Source organism: Callorhinus ursinus, unplaced genomic scaffold (genome assembly GCF_003265705.2).
Source record: "Callorhinus ursinus isolate GAN/ISIS: 27379988/994484 unplaced genomic scaffold, GSC_fseal_2.0 scaffold15, whole genome shotgun sequence".
Lineage (NCBI taxonomy): Eukaryota > Metazoa > Chordata > Mammalia > Carnivora > Otariidae > Callorhinus > Callorhinus ursinus.
In genome coordinates, this window is record NW_027397077.1 from 7,095,024 (window position 1) to 7,112,953 (window position 17,930).

The 17,930-nt window shown below is 58.6% G+C and overlaps 2 protein-coding genes across 12 annotated transcripts in view; both read left to right on the forward strand.

Moving 5' to 3' along the window:
- Nucleotides 1-7,679, forward strand: part of SEMA3F (semaphorin 3F) — a 29,677-nt gene extending 21,998 nt beyond the window's left edge. For all 11 annotated transcript variants that reach the window (XM_025885219.2, XM_025885220.2, XM_073901240.1 and 8 more), the window contains 12 exons: nucleotides 917-1,036; nucleotides 1,232-1,371; nucleotides 1,501-1,615; nucleotides 1,778-1,847; nucleotides 2,017-2,161; nucleotides 3,318-3,540; nucleotides 4,151-4,239; nucleotides 4,368-4,409; nucleotides 4,587-4,744; nucleotides 4,935-5,002; nucleotides 5,322-5,455; nucleotides 6,328-7,679. In XM_025885219.2, coding sequence (XP_025741004.1) covers nucleotides 917-1,036; nucleotides 1,232-1,371; nucleotides 1,501-1,615; nucleotides 1,778-1,847; nucleotides 2,017-2,161; nucleotides 3,318-3,540; nucleotides 4,151-4,239; nucleotides 4,368-4,409; nucleotides 4,587-4,744; nucleotides 4,935-5,002; nucleotides 5,322-5,455; nucleotides 6,328-6,738 — 1,715 coding nt within the window. In that variant the 3' untranslated portion in view covers nucleotides 6,739-7,679. The remainder of the gene's footprint in view (nucleotides 1-916; nucleotides 1,037-1,231; nucleotides 1,372-1,500; nucleotides 1,616-1,777; nucleotides 1,848-2,016; nucleotides 2,162-3,317; nucleotides 3,541-4,150; nucleotides 4,240-4,367; nucleotides 4,410-4,586; nucleotides 4,745-4,934; nucleotides 5,003-5,321; nucleotides 5,456-6,327) is intronic.
- Nucleotides 7,680-7,824: 145 nt separating this feature from the next.
- On the forward strand, nucleotides 7,825-17,930 carry GNAT1 (G protein subunit alpha transducin 1). The gene is made up of 9 exons (XM_073901247.1): nucleotides 7,825-10,281; nucleotides 11,475-11,517; nucleotides 11,624-11,765; nucleotides 11,867-12,024; nucleotides 12,113-12,241; nucleotides 12,505-12,634; nucleotides 12,913-13,066; nucleotides 13,195-13,503; nucleotides 13,772-17,930. Exons 1-8 carry the CDS (start codon nucleotides 10,176-10,178, stop codon nucleotides 13,383-13,385), a joined length of 1,053 nt encoding a protein of 350 aa, XP_073757348.1. The 5' UTR covers nucleotides 7,825-10,175; the 3' UTR covers nucleotides 13,386-13,503; nucleotides 13,772-17,930.

A 17,930-nucleotide genomic window follows, 5' to 3' on the forward strand; every position in this document is an offset into this window, starting at 1 on the left:
GGAAGCACGGATGGAGTGTTCTGGCCTTCTCACCAACTAGGGGGGCAGGGTTTGTTTCTGGTCCGGCCTGGTGTCTAGGAGAGTTGGGGGAATGTTCTGTGAGGAGGAGTCCTATCTGGGGCCTCAGGAGCAGCTGCTGCCCCTACCCCCAGGTTGGGCGAGCCTACCGCGACCCTGGGCCCTGTTCTCTGCCTATTTGCTGGCTGCCCAACCCAGTCTGCCCCTCAGAGCAACTGCTGGGCACTGTGCCACCTCCAGGCCTGGGAAAGGCCTTGGGGCAGGAGGTGGACGTTATCCTCCACCTCTTGCTGACTGAAAAGGTCCTAGCCTGATGGTGGCTCCCCGACCAGAGAGTCTGATGGGGGAAGGCAGGGCCTGCCCTGGGCGCGTCTAGAAGGAAGACATAGAGTGGTATGCTAGAGCCAGCGTGGTCACTAAATTTTCTGCAAATTTTCAGGTATGTTGTGAGCCAGCTATTATTAAACGCTAAGTTATATAATTTACCAATAAATTACTTTCAAAACAAAGATAAAAATACTCACAACTCATTACTTCCTAACTATTTTACCACATTTTATTATTATCTTTGTTCTTGAGGTTATTTACATGTGTTGTATTTGTGGGGTAGGAAGACTATAGGAGGGTGTCGGCAGCTCTCCCCAGCTCCACCTGCGGTGGCCCCCGGTTAGTAGCTTGAAGTCAGCCCTGGTGGGAGTATTTATACCACAGAAATTGGCTCTCGCTACTAATCAGAGCTAATTGCTGCTAATCCCAATCCTCCCAGAGCCAATTCTTCAGCATTTCCCAGCAGCCCACTGGTGAGACAGTCATGCCCTGGGGAGTCGGAGGGGGAGACAGGACCCTGGGTTGGAGGTCACTGGGCTGTTCCCTGACTGACCCACCTGCCCGCCCGCAGACGAGGAGCTCTATGCGGGTGTGTACATCGACTTCATGGGCACCGATGCAGCCATCTTCCGCACGCTGGGAAAGCAGACGGCCATGCGCACGGACCAGTATAACTCCCGGTGGCTGAACGGTGAGGGCGGCCGAGAGGCCCCAGTGGGCAGCATGTCTGGGATGCAGCCAGATCCTCCAGAGGCACCCGCTGGGCGTCTGGCCCTGTGACTGGCGGGGGCCGCGGGGGGGGGGGGGGGGGGGGGCGGCGTTCCTGTACCTGGCCTGGGGCTATGTTGGGGAGGCGCTTGTGCCGCTGACCCCTGCCCGCCTGCAGACCCTTCCTTCATCCACGCTGAGCTCATCCCCGACAGCGCGGAGCGCAACGACGACAAGCTGTACTTCTTCTTCCGCGAGCGGTCGGCAGAGGCGCCGCAGAGCCCCGCTGTGTACGCCCGCATCGGGCGCATTTGCCTGGTACGCGCCGGTGGGGCCCCATGCTTCCCCTCTCCAGACCCCGCGCTGGCTCGGGCAGCCCTGCTCTGGCAAGGTCTTGGGTATGAGAGCTGATCTGACCCTGCCCCCCCCCCCCCGCCCCGTCCCCAGAATGATGACGGCGGCCACTGCTGCCTGGTCAACAAGTGGAGCACGTTCCTGAAGGCACGGCTGGTGTGCTCCGTGCCCAGTGAGGATGGCATCGAGACCCACTTCGACGAGCTTCGTGAGTACCCGGCGTGCAGGCTGGGTCCTGTGGCTGCTCTGGGAGCGGTGGGGGCTGGATGGGGGGGCTCAGGGCACCTCTGGGGGGCCCCCTGGCCAGGAGTGGGGCTCCCAGGGCTCTTGGCTAATGCACCCTCCCTGCGTCTTCTCCCTCTGCCCCCAGAGGACGTGTTTGTTCAGCAGACACAGGATGTGAGGAACCCAGTCATTTATGCTGTCTTCACCTCCTCAGGGTGAGGCTCAGGCCGGGGCTGGCGGTGGCAGGGCTTGGCTGCATGGGGGGGCTGTGACTTGCGGAGGACCGCAGCCCGGTGGGGCATGCTGTGGGGTGGGGGCAGGCTGGGGAGGGGCCCTGGGCCGAGGGTCTGCCCTGCCTGCAGCAGCAGCCTGCCCTGCCCGCAGCTCCGTGTTCCGAGGCTCTGCTGTGTGCGTCTACTCCATGGCTGACATCCGCATGGTCTTCAACGGGCCCTTTGCCCACAAAGAGGGCCCCAACTACCAGTGGATGCCCTTCTCAGGGAAGATGCCCTACCCACGGCCCGGCACGGTGAGGACCCCAATCTTTCCACCTTTCCCTTTCCCCTCTGTTTATGAGGCCTGCTCTGGGTTAGCCCCTTTGCAGATGAGGGCCCCACCACCACAGAGCTCACAGCCAGGTAGGGGCGGCGGACCATACACACAAAAAAACCTACCATTTGTCCGTTTAATAAAGCTGACATTAAAAAACAAAACAGGGGCGCCAGGCTGGCTCAATCGGTAGAGCATGCAACTCTTGATCTTGGGGTCATGAGTTCAAGCCCTATGTTGGGCATAGAGCATACTTTAAAAAATAAATAAATAAATAAAACAAAATGGAATGAAATGAAACACCGTTTACACAGCACCAGGCTGTGAAGAGTCCAGCCAGGATCCCGGAACAAAGATAGTGGCCGGGTGTGGCAAGCTGTGGGTGTGGAGGAGGGTGCCGCTTGGGGTGGAGGGGTTGCCACCTGGGAGCCAAGACAAAGCTGGAGGGCAAGTTGGCGTCAGTGTAGCTAGCTAATGGTGGCCGGGGAGATGAGGGCTGGCAGGGTGGTAGGAGGTGGTGGTAGGAGGCAACTCACTTGATCTTGGTGTGATATGGGTCTCTGCAGGAGTCTAAGCAGGAGAACATGTGATCTGTTTTGGCTCCGTGTGGTCAGGGCTGGAATGGGGGAGCTGGTCTCAGCCTTGGCCAGGGAAGTCTTCCCCCAAAGGTGAACGTGGAGGCTGGAGGGATGGGCTAGAGTGGGGCTGGCGGGGGTGCAGGACAGGCAGAGGGAAAAGCACCAGGGAAGGGCAGAGCACCCTCAGAGTGTTAAGGGAACTTGGGGCCATAGACCCTCGAGCAGGGGTGGGTGGGTGTGGGGGGCAGCCTGGAGGAAGGAGACAACAGGGTGGGGTATGAGGACAGGGGAAGGGGGTGGTCAGCTCTGCCTAATGCTGCCACAAGGTCATGGCACACAAGGCCAGGGAGGTGGCTGAGGAATTTGGCCGTGTAGGACCTTGGGACCTCGGCTGGAACAGGGCCTGCAGAGAGGTTGGGTGAGGGGGAAAAGCCTCGATGGGGCTTCTGAGGAACGGAGCAGGTGCATGTGATAGGGACGGACAAAGGAGAGGCCTCTCCTGAAGCTGAGGGGTTCAGCAAGCCCCAGCTGGGCCTGACGCTCATCACGTGCCTGCAGTGCCCTGGAGGAACCTTCACGCCATCCATGAAGTCCACCAAGGACTACCCTGACGAAGTGATTAACTTCATGCGCAGCCACCCGCTCATGTACCAGGCCGTGTACCCTCTGCAGAGGCGGCCCCTGGTCGTCCGCACGGGCGCTCCCTACAGGCTCACCACCGTCGCCGTGGACCAGGTGGATGCAGCCGACGGGCGCTATGAGGTGCTTTTCCTGGGCACAGGTACCCACTGCTGCTCCCAGACCCTCCCATGCTGGGCCCGTTGGGTGGAGGGTGCTGATCCGTGGGGTGGGACCTACGCTGCTACGGGGTTGCTACAGGCTTGCCAAGGTCAACTCTGCTACCTTCATCCTTTGGAGCCAGAATAGCTGAGACAAGGGGTGGGGAAACCCCATCACCATCCCCAGCCCCCCGGGGGGCTGGGAGAGCAGGGACACTGGGCACCCAGGGACCCATGTAGGGTCAGGAAAGAGGGAACAGGTGGTAGACACCTGCAGGACACGCGGGTCCGGATACTGGCATACACGCTCTCGTGTGCATGTGTGCAGGTGTGCTCCCCACAGCTCCAGTCCCTCCACACAGGAATACCTCCAGCATCCTATCCTCAGCAGTGCCTAAAATGAGGGTCTGGGGTGAGAGGGGCAGACCCCAGCCTGACCACCCCCACCCCTTATCCTGGGCCCCTTCATCCAGGGGAAATTCTTCAACCTTGGTACAAAGCTCCTGATCCACTGCCCTTGGGGGTTTGGGGCCTGGTGGGGGAAGGGGCTGAGGCTGGTACCCCTTCCCCAGCGTCCTCAGCCCCACTGAGGCCCTGCCCGGCCCGTTCCAGACCGCGGGACAGTGCAGAAGGTCATCGTGCTGCCCAAGGATGACCAGGAGATGGAGGAGCTCATGCTGGAGGAGGTGGAGGTCTTCAAGGTGGGTATGACACCCAGTGCAGTTCTTCTCACCCTGGCCCTCCTTAGTACTGGCTGCTTACCTCAGACCTCCAGATCAGGGCAGGGAGGGTGTCCCCAGTCCCCAAGCTAATCCCTGCCTTCTTCCAGGACCCAGCACCTGTTAAGACCATGACCATCTCTTCCAAGAGGGTAAGTTTTGGTGAGATGGGCTGGGGGTAGGGATGGAGGCTGTTCCCCCTTGGGGTCTTGCCCTTGGCATAGGGATGGGGAAACTGAAGCATGGAACAGGAAGGGAAGGAGCCCAGTTGGCTCCTAATGGGGCTGCCTGTGGGGAGGGAACTGACGAGCCCCTTCCCCTGCCCTCAGCAACAACTGTACGTGGCGTCCGCCGTGGGCGTCACCCACCTGAGCCTACACCGCTGCCAGGCATATGGGGCTGCCTGTGCTGACTGTTGCCTCGCCCGGGACCCCTACTGTGCCTGGGACGGCCAGGCCTGCTCCCGCTACACAGCATCTTCCAAGAGGTGTGGACCCCCTCAGACCCCTGGAATGTTAGCCACCAGACCCATGGGCCTGTCCTGGGGGTTTGGTGGCCGATGTAATATCACCCTGGGGGTAATGGACGAGACTCCTCCCTGGAGTTTTGGGGGGGTACAGGGACCTGGAGCGGCAAGCTTCCTTGAAAATACTTGATCAGGAGCTCTCCTCATCTAGGCGGAGCCGGCGGCAGGATGTCCGGCATGGGAACCCCATCAGGCAGTGTCGCGGGTTCAACTCCAACGGTGAGTGTGCCGTGCCTCACCCCTGGGCACTCCTCGTGGTGCAGAGCCCTGTGCAGCCCATGGAGCTGCTCCCAGGGTCCCCCCGCCGGAAGGACTCTCACATGACCCAGGGGCGGGGGGGCGGGTAAGGGGGCTTGGGATTTGGGAGATGGGATGTCCCTAGCCACCCACTCAAGGAAGGAGCGGATGCCCAATGGTATAGCCCTGCCTTTTTCCCGCGTGGGTGTCCCTGTGTGTGCCCCTCGGCACCGGCCCCCTGGTGGCCTACAGTCTGCCCAGAGGCAACGCTGCTTTCACGCCGCGCCCTCTTGTTCTACAGCCAACAAGAACACCGTGGAGTCCGTGCAGTACGGCGTGGCGGGTAGCGCGGCCTTCCTCGAGTGCCAGCCTCGCTCGCCCCAGGCCACTGTTAAGTGGCTGTTTCAGCGAGATCCCAGTGACCGGCGCCGTGAGGTGATTTCCTGTACCCCACAGTCCTCGCTGTGGATGCGGGGGTCCCCCGTGCAGTAGGAGTGCCATGTGGGTGGAATGTGGTATAGGAGCCCTTCTGCGGCGGCCCCATTCTAAGAAAGCCCTTCCAAGTTCCCCTTTCCTATGGGGAAGTCATTTGGGTGAATCCAGTTATATGGAAACTCTAGAATCTCCGTATTATATGGAAACCACTTATAAGCATGCCTCTTTTTTTTTTTTTTAAAGATTTTATTTATTTATTTGAGAGGGAGAGAATGAGAGATAGCACGAGAGGGAAGAGGGTCAGAGGGAGAAGCAGACTCCCTGCTGAGCAGGGAGCCCGATGCGGGACTCGATCCCGGGACTCCAGGATCATGACCTGAGCCGAAGGCAGTCGCTTAACCAACTGAGCCACCCAGGCGCCCTAAGCATGCCTCTTTACATGAAAATTCCATACATGTGCTCCATTGGAGGTATACCTCATTACATGGAAATATCATGTGGACGAGTCCAGTGTGTGGAAATTCTGTGGAGGAGTCCTTGTTTTATGGAAATGTGTTCCAGGCATCCGTCCTTACATGGAGATTCTATAAAGATACCTCGGTTGGGTATTCCCATTAAAAAGAAATTCTTTGCTCCAAAATTCTCTCATTGTACAGCATCCCCCTCACGATCCTTCCTCCTGAAATGGAAAAGTGCATGGGTGCCTTATTCAGATGTTACGTGGAAACTTACTGTGGGTTTTTCTTGCTATGTGGAAATTGCACATGGGAGCCCCTTCCACGGAACGGCCACAGAACTGGTCTGCTCCGGGGGGCTGGCTGGGCGGCAGGGCGGTCACACAAGCCCTGAGCCCCAGCTCCCTGCCCCCACAGATTCGTGCAGAGGACCGCTTCCTGCGCACCGAGCAGGGCTTGCTGCTCCGCGCCCTGCAGCCCGGTGACCGTGGCCTCTACTCCTGCACCGCCACCGAGAACAACTTCAAGCACATCGTCACGCGGGTGCAGCTGCACGTACTGGGTCGGGATGCCGTCCACGCGGCCCTCTTCCCACCTCCAGCTGTGAGCGCCCCGCCGGCCCCCGGCGTCGGCCTCCCCACGCCCGCTTACCAGGAGCTGGCCCAGCTGCTGGCCCAGCCCGAAGTGGGCCTCATCCACCAGTACTGCCAGGGCTACTGGCGCCACGTGCCCCCAAGCCCCTGGGAGGCCCCGGGGGCACCCAGGCCTCCTGAACCCCAGGACCAGAAAAAGCCCCGGAACCGCCGCCACCACCCGCCGGACACATGAGGCCCACTGCCTGAGCCCTGCGGTGGGCCAGCCTCGGCCTTGTCCCTTTTAATATAAAAGATATATATATATATATAAATATATATATATAAAATATCTATATTCTATACACGCCCTGCCCCTGCAAAGACAGTATTTATTGGTGGGCTGTATACGGCCTGCCTCAGCGGCGGCACTGTCCAAAACTCAGACCCACGCTGGTCCGAGATGGCCGAAAACAGCCCACCTGACCAGGCCCAGCCAGTCGGCGGCACCAAGCCGGGACCACGCAGCCCCCGGACTCAGCTGGGAGTCCACCTGCTCGACCGCCACCGCCGGAATCCGCAGGACCCAGGGAGGGAGCAAGCTCCCCCTGGACAGGGCACGGACTGCTCCCCTTTGCCTTTGCGTGTTGTCAAGCTGTGCCACCGGCACACGCCGACACGGGTGCAAGGACTGCTTTGGAGACGGGCAGCGGGGGTGGGGGGGCTCAGATGCACCCGGAGGAGGGAAGAAGGGGCCCGCCACAGGAGGCCGGCCCCTGCCTGGGAGGGGACACTCAGTCAAGGCCAGCCCCCTCCTGGGTATTTATTCTCTATTTATTGGGGACAGGAGCAAAGGAGCCCTGCCTGGGTGGGGCACACTTCCAGCCCCTCCCTCCCTCCCTGCCTGGCCACTCTACCTCCTCTTCGCTTTTTCTGGGCCACTGTGACTTGGGGGCTGGGAGAATAGCAGAGGGGCAGGTACAGGCAGGGCTGAGGGGAGAGGGGGCTATGGTGGAGGCCTGGGGCCTTCAGGGGCTCCCCAGGGCTCCCTTCTGCCCACCACTTCAGAGGATGGGTGTAAATAGCTCTGGGGGCTTTTGGGGTAGGTGGGTAGGGGCTCCCGGTGGCCCTCGGCTGCCCAGGCCACAGCTGCCCTTGGGTTCCATCTTGCTAATAAACACTGGCTCTGGGACTGGACTTTGGCTTTTCTCCTTGGCAGTGGAGGGAGGATGGGGGTTCAGCCTATGCCCACATTCTGTCCTTCCTGCCCCCCTTTATGTGGCCTGACCTTCATTCCCACGCCTCTCTTGCAAGCTCAGCTTCCATTCACTCACAGATTTGATCGTTGGTTTCTCACCTGGCTTTGCAGTGGGCTCTGTGCCAGGCGCTAAGGACTCATTATCGGCAAGACAGGGCTACAGCCCTCACAGTCTGGCTGCCCCCACCCTGAAAACTGACAAAATTCCCCACCTTCCTGCTTCCTTCCAGCCGGATCTCAGCAGAGGAACTGGCATGAGCAAATGTCCACGGGTGGGGAAGGCCAGGGCAGGTGGGGTGCTGCTGGACAGGAGAAAGTGGGGCTGGGGGCTCTGATCCAAATTTAATGAGTCAAGCCCTGGCAGAGGAAGCTAAGAGCTGGGGAGGCCTATGGGTCCAGCAGGGCTTATGGCCATATCTGGTGGGCAAGGGGAGCCAGAGGGGGACTGGGAGACAGTGGATGGCCCCACTCTAAGTAAACCCAATAAGCAGAAACCAGATTTGCCTTGGTCTAACAAACCTGGGCTCCTGCAATGCCCCAAATCCCTAGGGGCTGCAGAGCCACCCCCACCCCCAGGGCCGACTCACAACGTGGGGGGTGGAGGATGGATGGAACCTGGAAGCTGAAAGTGGCACAGATAATCTGTTGTTTCTGGACAGACCCCACCTGCCCACCCAGCAGGGTAGATGTGAAGCCACCAGCCTCTGGTAGGAGCCAGTATCCATTTCCCACAGGCTTGGGGACAGTCTCCACTACTCAGGATCTGAGGCCCTGGCACCCCCTCGTGGTCTCTTGGGTCTGCAACAGAGTTGAGTACTACAAGGCAGCCAGATTTCCAGGAGGAGTCCAGCCAGAAGGCTCAGGGTCTCTGGAGGGAGCCTTGGGAGCCCAGGGTTTGGGTCTTCCTATAGGTGGTGAAAAATCTCCAGAGCCTGGGAACTTTAGGCCTAATTGAACGACTTCCACCCAGCAGTACTCCTTGTTCCGTCTGAACCTATACGCAGACCCTAGACCCCCTCAGCTGAGGCAGGCATGCCCTACATGCCCTTAAGCAGGTCTCCGACACCCACAGGGAACAGATCAGGAGAGGGACAGGAAGTGAGTCTCTCCTCCGTGCCCCTGGGAGCACCTGCCTTGGGACTCATTTTCCCCATCTGACGACAGGCCTGCAAAATATGCTCTGGAAGAGCCTGGCCATCTCTGCATGTCAGAGACCTTGTTGCGCTCAGGCACACGTGTACACATAGGCACAGGCACGCGCAAGTGTGCACACATACATGCATGCGCAAGCGTGCACACATACAGGCATGCACGCACAAGTGAGCACACATACAGGCGTGCACGCGCAAGTGAGCACACATACAGGCGTGCACATGCATAAGGGTACACACGCACAGGCGAAAACCACAGGCTCGTGCACGCTATCACACACACCGGCTCATGTGTGCGTGTTTTTACATCCATACACAAATACCCAAGTGCACGTGTGCACATGAGGAAGAGAAGGAACAAAACCGTGTCGACACGTGCACACATGTGCTCCCAAGGCACGGGTGTACATGCAAGTGTACACATGAACAAACGTGTCATGTCATTGTTTGGTTTGTTGCCAGCAAAGGATAGACACACACACACCCAGGCACACACAGCAGACATGCAGTGCCCCCCCCAAGTCTGCTGGAGTCGTGGAGGTATGTAGAGGCCCTGCCCAGGTCAGATCCCAGCCCTCGGTACAGGGCAAATGCAATGTCCTCCCTTCCTTCTTGACTCTGCAGAGCATAGAACCCTGGTCCAGAGTCACCCAGCCCTTCTCAACCACTTCCTTCTGTGTGACCCTCTGAGCCTCTCCTTCCTTATCAGTAGAATGGGGCTGATGACGTGGGTGCCCATCCACCAGGGCCCATGTGAGCTTACAAAATAAGGAGCCGTGCTGGGTCCAGTGCTGGACATGGGCAGGTGTTCCACGCTTGGCTCTCCCTCTATGCCCTGCTATCAGCCCCACCTCCCTGCCCCCACCCTAGGGGCTCAGGGTCCTATTCTCCCCCTTCTAAGCCTGGACGCTACGGAACATGTCTCCCTGCTCCGGCGCAGGGGCTGGACTGTCTCCACGGTCTCTCCTAGCGGGTTGGGGCTCGTAGAGAGGGGTGCAAAGTCAGCAGCTGAGGGATTGGGGCCATGCCAACCTGATTAGAAGGGCTGGGGGCTGAGCTGGATTCACCTGTCCTTGTCTCTCATTGGCTCTTGGGAACCCCTGGCCCCCAAATCCCACTAAGCAGCATCACCCGGGCCTGCACAGGTCTGGGGAAAGCCAGTTGATTGCCAGTCCCGGAGTCAGAAGGGTGTTGGGAGACCTGAGGCCGGCCCGAGCCCGGCTCTGGGGATCCCCTCCATCTAGAAGAGCCAACTAACCACCCTGTTCACCTGCTGCTGGGACCATGGGGGCTGGGGCCAGCGCTGAGGAGAAGCACTCAAGAGAGCTGGAAAAGAAGCTAAAAGAAGATGCTGAGAAGGATGCTCGAACTGTGAAACTGCTGCTTCTGGGTATGGGTGTGGGTCCAGGTGGGGCCACCGCCACCAGGTCAGAGGCCAGGGGTGGGGGCAGGCAGGTAGCCCTTCTGTGAAACAGGGGTGACTTGGGAAGCAGAATGACCTTAAGACAGTGCAGGGAACTGACTGGGAGCCCTGGCCCTGATAGGCGATACCCTGACTCCCCAAGGCTGGGTATCCCATGGAACCCCTCTCCAGAGGGCCCTGACTCAGGCACCTTCCCCTCTGGAGAAGCCCTGCTGGGCAGGGGTCAGAAACCAAGGGCTTCCTTGGGAGCCCTACAATAGGGCTGCTTCCTTGGAAGAAGAAGGTAACAGTCCTCCTGGGAGTGGGCATCCTCAAGGACTGTCCAGACCCACAGACAACGGCCCTTAGACTCCAGAGCTTTGTTGTTGGCAGACCTAAAGAGGGTGTCCCTCTTTAGAGCTACTAAGGCCCAGTGGAGAATGGATAAAGCCAAGTCCATGGTCCCATGGGTGGTGAGGAGAGGTGGGGCTGACACAGTGCTTCTGGGCCACTACCTCCCCACAAGTGGAAGAAGGAACTGTTTTGAGCGGGCAGGCGAGTTCCACCCCAGGCTCTCCAGGATCCAATCAGGCATCTGGATGTGGGCAGAGGGACCAAGCCAGAGCACCCCAGGGAGACAGAGGCTAAGCCAGAAATCCCATTAACTGTGCCCAAAGCCCTGGAGAGAGCAGGCTCATAGGGGCTGTGAGCTCTGTCTTCTCCCCCATTCAAAGGCGCTAATTCCCTCTGAGCCTCTTGGAGACACTCCCCTCCCTACAACCCCTGAAAAGCAAGGGTTGACCCGGTCAAATAATCCTCTGCGTGCAGTACCAGAACCCTCCACAATGTGGCGCTCCAGGTTCCTTTATTTTGGTTTCAGAATAATCAAGAATGCAAATACAAGGGGTCTTGGAGGCTCCCCCACACAGTTGAGGTCGTTGATTGCCCTCGTCAGCCCCCTTCTGTCACTCCTGGCATTTACAGACGTGTTTCCTCCAGGGTGTCAGGACCTTGCTTTGGGGTGGGGGGTGGGGGAAACAGGTGGAACTGGGGGTTGGACTTGTACCTGCCTTGAGTCTGCGGGTCCCCATCTTCCGCGCCCGGTTGCGGGGTGGAGGGTGGGTGGGGAGATTGTGGGGAGGTGCGGCCAGAGCAGCTCTGAGGCGGGGCTTCCCTTCCAGGTGCGGGTGAGTCCGGGAAGAGCACCATTGTCAAGCAGATGAAGTGAGTGCCCTTGCCTTTTCTGAGGTCCCTGAGGGTGGGCGCGAGCACGGGGCCTGTCCTTCCCCACCAGTCCACTTGGCTCTGACCCGGCTCACCCCGGCCGCAGGATTATCCACCAGGATGGGTACTCGTTGGAAGAGTGCCTCGAGTTCATTGCCATCATCTACGGCAACACACTGCAGTCCATCCTCGCCATCGTGCGCGCCATGACCACGCTCAACATCCAGTATGGAGACTCTGCCCGCCAGGTGTGCAGGGAGACTGGCTGAGCAGGGCCTCCGGGGACTCGAGGCGCGAGACTGGTCTCAAGTCCACGGTCACCATCAACAATTCCCACCCTTGCCCTCAGGACGACGCCCGGAAGCTGATGCACATGGCGGACACCATCGAAGAGGGCACGATGCCCAAGGAGATGTCGGACATCATCCAGAGGCTGTGGAAGGACTCGGGTATCCAGGCCTGTTTCGAACGCGCCTCTGAGTACCAGCTCAACGACTCCGCGGGCTAGTGAGAGCGCAGGCGGGGCGCGGGGGTGCGGGCGGGGTCCTACCACACCCCTCCACCGCACCCACCCACACCCCGCGGTCTCCCGCAGCTACCTCTCGGACCTGGAGCGCCTGGTCACCCCGGGCTACGTGCCCACTGAGCAGGATGTGCTGCGCTCGCGTGTCAAGACCACAGGCATCATTGAGACGCAGTTCTCCTTCAAGGACCTCCACTTCCGGTACGGCCCCGCGCCCGCACCCTCGCCCTTGCCCTCGCTCTGGGGGTCCGGCTGCGAGTGCAGCGCCCCGAGGCCCCATCGCGTCCCGGAGGCCCCATCCCAAGGAGACACTGCCCCTCCTCTGATACCCCGCCCGCAGAAAGTTCCGGCCCCTCCACATGCCAGTCCCATCTGAGTGCCCCTCAGCATTAAGAGGCAAGGGGATGCCTGTGGGCGCGTCCTGGGGGCTCCAAGCGCGGGTTCAGGCCCCAACTGCTCCACAGGATGTTCGATGTGGGCGGGCAGCGCTCAGAGCGCAAGAAGTGGATCCATTGCTTCGAGGGTGTGACCTGCATCATCTTCATCGCGGCGCTGAGCGCCTACGACATGGTGCTGGTGGAGGACGACGAAGTGGTGGGTGCCAAGCAGGGCCTGGAGTGTTTCAGGGGAAAGCTGGAGACAGTACTGCGGGAGCGGGGAGCGTCTGAGAGCGGACATTCGTTCCAGAACAGTCCGAATGAGGACACAAGACAGCCAGCGGCCACGCTGAGGGGAGGGGCAGTGGGGGAAGCTGACTTGGAGCTGTCCGAGTGGGATGGCCCCGGGTGCCCTGGAGCCTGTGGGCCGCGACCGCGCAGGGACGGCTCCCCGTGCCCCCCCACCCGGTGCCCGACAGCTTCTGACCTCCTCAGAACCGCATGCACGAGAGCCTGCACCTGTTCAACAGCATCTGCAACCACCGCTACTTCGCCACCACGTCCATTGTGCTCTTCCTCAACAAGAAGGACGTTTTCTCCGAGAAGATCAAAAAGGCGCATCTCAGCATCTGCTTCCCGGATTACGACGGTGAGAACCGCCCCCCCCCCGCAGCCTGGCCGCCAGGCGGCGCCCCAACCCCGTAATCTGGGCCTGCGCTTCTCCCGCCGCTTGAAGGAGTGGGGATGCCTAGTGAGAGCACCCCCTCTCCCTGCCAGGGCCCAACACATACGATGACGCGGGCAACTACATCAAGGTGCAGTTCCTCGAGCTCAACATGCGACGCGACGTGAAGGAGATCTATTCCCATATGACTTGTGCTACCGACACGCAGAACGTCAAATTTGTCTTCGACGCCGTCACAGACATCATCATCAAGGAGAACCTCAAAGACTGCGGACTCTTTTGAGGTAGGCTCCTCGCGGGCTGGGATGCTCTCCTGTTTTGCCCCTTGGTCTCATACCTCACTCTCCATCCCCAGCTCTCCACCCCACCTCACTGCAGCAGACCCCACCGCAGGATATCAGGTGCTGCCCCAGCTCTCCAGACCCATTCCATGACCTGGTGCTGGCCCCCAATTCCCAGGCCCCACCCTGGCCCCTCAGGCTCCATCCCACTGCCCACCACCACCCTGCAATCTGGGTGCACAAGTCCCACCCACCTAGTCTCTTCTGACCCCGCCCTAATCCCTCTGGTGTCACTGTTTACAAGCCCACCTCCACAGTGCTTCTCAGCCTAAAGCCAATTATTTTGGAGCTCAGGGATGTTGACTCACTTCCTTTTTTCTGTTCACAGGTGCCTGAACTCATGCGTGTCCCTGACACCCTGTAGCCCTAGCTGCCCTCTAGCCCTAGCCCACAGGAGCCTATCAGCCCCCCAGAACTCCTGAGCCCCAGCCTGTGGCCCCACCAGCCACACACCCAAAACTCTGAGCCCCACTAGCCTTGAGGCCCCGACACTCCCCCGTGTCTCCCAGAGCCCAGTGTCCCCAACCCCACTGCTGCCCTTCACGGCCTGGCTGCGCTGGCCTCCAGGACCCACCCCAGCCAGCCCCAGCTAGGAACAGGCAGGACTTGGGATAGCTAGAGCTCACAGTGACTCAGCAGTGCCCCACTGACCAATCTCCTGCAGGTCTCTCTCCCCAGGGGGCCCATGACTCACCTGGTGGGTCTGGGCTCAGCAAACAGCCCTCCCTCCCAGTTTCATGAAGAGCGGGGGAGCAGGCAGAGATCCCTCCTCCAAGGCTTACCATCAGCCCATTCCAGCCTTACCACCTCCATGTGACAAGCCTGACACCTGTCTACCCAGTGGCCAGTGACTGTCCCTCTCAGTAGCTTCAGGGGTCCAAAGTCCAAGCCACTCTGGCCCGTGTGGCTCCTGCATGGATGAATTAGTGAGTGGGGGGCACACCTGGGAGCTCCTGGGTGTCAGGAAGAGATTCAAGCTGGACCCTTCCCCACATAGCAGGCTCAGAGTAACCCCCGGTCCCCTTCCCCCACAGGCTCTGCTCCCTCTGTCCTTGGACACCAGATCCATGTCCTACCTCACCCCCACCCACCCACAGTGCTCCAGGCCAGCCGGCCAAGGGGATGGTCTGTTGAGGGAGGGTACTGTTGACACCAGCTGTGACCAATGGTCAAACTGTCCTGAGGGGTGGCTGGGGGCAGAGTCCAGCTCCATCGATCAGCCCCAGGCAGAGCATTTGGGAAATGACTGAGGCCCAGGTTGGGCCCAGAGTGGTCTACCTCAGGTGGGGTCACAAGCAAACCCACGTAACCCTCTTGTCCCTGCCAGCAACTTCTCGAACCCTTTCCATTCAGGCCCATTCCCTGGCAGGAAAAACTGAGGGCCATGTCCGAATTTTGTCAGGGACAGAGGTTCATCTCCCTGTATCCCTGCTCCCAGCTCCTCATCAGGCCCTGAGTCCTTGCTGATGCCTGTGAGCCAAGACCTGTGCTAAGTCGAGGACAGGGGCTTCCATCTCTCAAGGCCAGATGACAGGCTGCACTCCCCTCGGGTAGATGCACAGACTCAGCAATAAACCTTTGCATCAGGCCCCAGCTGTCCTTTCTTGTGGGAAGGGAAAGGCGTTCATTATCACGAGTCATGGGCATTTATTAAATGCCCAGTGCTGGGCTGGACATAAATGGGAAAATGGGCCCTTCCAGAGAGAAGCACCTGGCCTGGCATGGTAGGAGCACTCCTGGGGACATGGGACCAACCTGTGCCTCTCAAGAGGGCTTTAAGGGGAAAGGAGCCGTGGGAAACGTTCACAGGGATAATCTTGGATCAAGAGGGAGTTCTGAGGTAGAAGCTTATTCTATCAGGGAGAGGAGGGTGTATAAGGCCCAGAAACATGGGCTTGTGGGCCATAATAGTTCAATAGGGCAAGAACAGGCAAAAGGGACATGGGGTGGGGGGACAATGGGCAGGTGCCAAGTGCCAGCCTGAGGGCCAGGGCTTCCTCCAGAAGATGATGGGTCTTGGAAGCCCTTCAAGCTAGGACCTAATAGCAGGGCTGGGATTAGGGTGAAGCAAAAGAGGCACTCACCTGGGGTGTAAAATTTAAGGTGGTGCCAAAAAATTCAGTAATTCAGAATTTTTAAATTCAAAATTACTGCAGGGGCATCTGGCTGGTTCAGTCGGTAGAACATGTGACTCTTGATCTCAGGGTTGTGAGTTTAAGCCCCATATTAGGTGTGGAACCTACTCAGAAAAGAGAAAGAAAGAAAAAAAGAAAAAAGAAAGAAAAAAAGAAAGAAAGAAAGAAAGAAAGAAAGAAAGAAAGAAAGAAAGAAAGAAAGAAAGAAAGAAAATCACTGCAAAAAACCCATGATGAGCAAAATATCAAAATTTTAAATGAAGACAAGATCCAAGAGAACTCTGCTGAGCTATATATTGGAGCTTGAAGCAAAAGGAAACTGTCCACTCCTATATATGTTTTTATGTATTTTAATGGTAAATTTTTTATAGAATATGAAATTAGTTGACAAAAATTTAGAAGTAGTAATGTTGAGTAAAACTCAACATTATTTTAAGCTTAGCTATTTTATCTATATGTGAAACAATTTATAATCTTATTTTCCTGGCTTTAATGGAAATAAAATCATCAATAATATTTTACAACTCTGTTTCTGGAAAAAAGTAATCATTAAAATTTTTCATGAAAACAGGTATGTAGGGGCACACATTTTTTCCTGGAGGCCAGTGTGAGAGGGTATGGGGGAAGAGAAAAGCAGGGCTGGGGAATCCATGAGAAGAGACTTATGTCCCCATTACCCCATGGGGCCAGGATCTGCTGATGGGGCTCAGCCACAAGGGTCTGGATCTGTACTATTGACCAAGTGCATATGATGCCCCCACCAAGCTGGGACTGCAGGAGTGTTGAGTAGACTAAGCTTTCCAGACCTGTGGCCACCTGGGGGAGATGCCCAGGAGGCAGACAGATACCCGGGATTGGGCAGAAGGCAACACGTGGGCAGCATTTTCAGTGTCCAAGTAGAGGGCAGAGCTGTGAGCCTGAAGTGAGCTGAAGAGGGGGGAGTGAGGGTGCCCAGGCCTGAGCACAGGGTGGTGGTAGAGGGACCCTGGATGGGTTAGGGAACTCAGCCACACTGGTGCTGCTCAGAGTTCCTGAGGGGAAGATGGGGCTTGGGTCAGTGGTTCAGGATCCTCACTGGGTGGTCTTGGGCCTGGCTGAGCTGGGCTGCTCATCTCCACTAAGGACCCTCTGATTGAGCAGTTTATTGGAGTGAGGGGAGTAACCTCAGGATTCAGTAGGGAGAGGCAAGGCGGAAGACAAGAGGCTTTGAGGAGCTGGAAGTGGTAGGCTTGGAAGGGAGGAAGCTGTAAGGAGAGGTGTGCTAATGGGGTCTTCCACATAGTCACCTTGTCTTGGGAGAAAAGTAATGAGCTCTCCAGCCTTCCTGGGCCAGGGGCAGAGAGAAGCCCAAACACCAGGCAGGGGCTGGACCCCACCCTCCAGGGAGTCCCCTCCACACACAGTTCTGACCCCAGGGTCAGGGATTCCGGACTGGTATTCCTGGATCCCATGGGCTGGGGCCAGGGCCTGGCCCCAAGTTGCCCTGCCTATGGCCACAAGTATGATGGGGTTGGGGCGGGGGTGGGAGGTGGTGCTGAGTCTCCCAGCTCAGAGCCTCCTTGGCCCTACTCACTGCACCAGTGTAATTATACCCTAAGGAGCAGGATCAATGGGTACTCAATGCCTGATTCACAGTTGAGGGCAGAGGATCAGAACCGGCCCAGAGTCAGCACAGTGGCCACACCCTAGCTTGTAGGTAGGGGTCATTTACTGTGGGCACCTCCAATCACCACCATCCCTGCCCGACCTGCAACCTCAAGGTGCCCCCGAGGGCCCTCACAGCCTTCAACTCTGGCTCTGGCGGGACTAACCTGGCCCAGCCACTGACCAGAGATTAGACAAGCCTGGTGGACGGTTAATGCCGCTGACGTCAGGGCCCGGTCGGGTAGCCACTAGGGGCTTGGGCCCTCCCCACAGGCAGGAGCACAGCCCATGTGACCTGGGCTCATTAAGCCGCTTCAGTGGCCAGAGAAGCCGGGGGCCAGATCTCAGGGGAGAAAGGGAGGGCATGCCAGAACTGTGGGAGCAGGCCTCAGCCAAGAGGTCATCAGCTCTGAGGACCCAGGCAGGGGGAGGGCTAGACAGGAATGTCTGCCTATGGGTCCCTCACAGGGTTTCACACCCTGTATTATACCAACTAAAGCCCTGCTTGTCCCTGAAGAGGAGCCTCCCAGACACCAAACTGGGCAGAGCACAATCAGGAGCTATGGGTGTGGGTCCTCAACGCTGGGGCGTGGAGGTGAGAACCCTCCTCTCCTATGAGGCCTTAAAACCCCCCACATGACTCCAGGCCAAGTGTCCTGCCCACCCCGTACACAGCCTTCCCCCTACAGGTGCTAATCCCACACTCAT

Excerpts from the sequence above, each read along its gene's own strand:
- GNAT1 (XM_073901247.1), top strand. The coding sequence starts at position 10,176 with ATGGGGGCTGGGGCCAGCGCTGAGGAGAAGCACTCAAGAGAGCTGGAA. Across the intron at positions 11,518-11,623 it reads ACCATTGTCAAGCAGATGAA|GATTATCCACCAGGATGGGT; the intron begins GTGAGTGCCCTT and ends CCCCGGCCGCAG. Across the intron at positions 13,067-13,194 it reads CTGCTTCCCGGATTACGACG|GGCCCAACACATACGATGAC; the intron begins GTGAGAACCGCC and ends TCTCCCTGCCAG.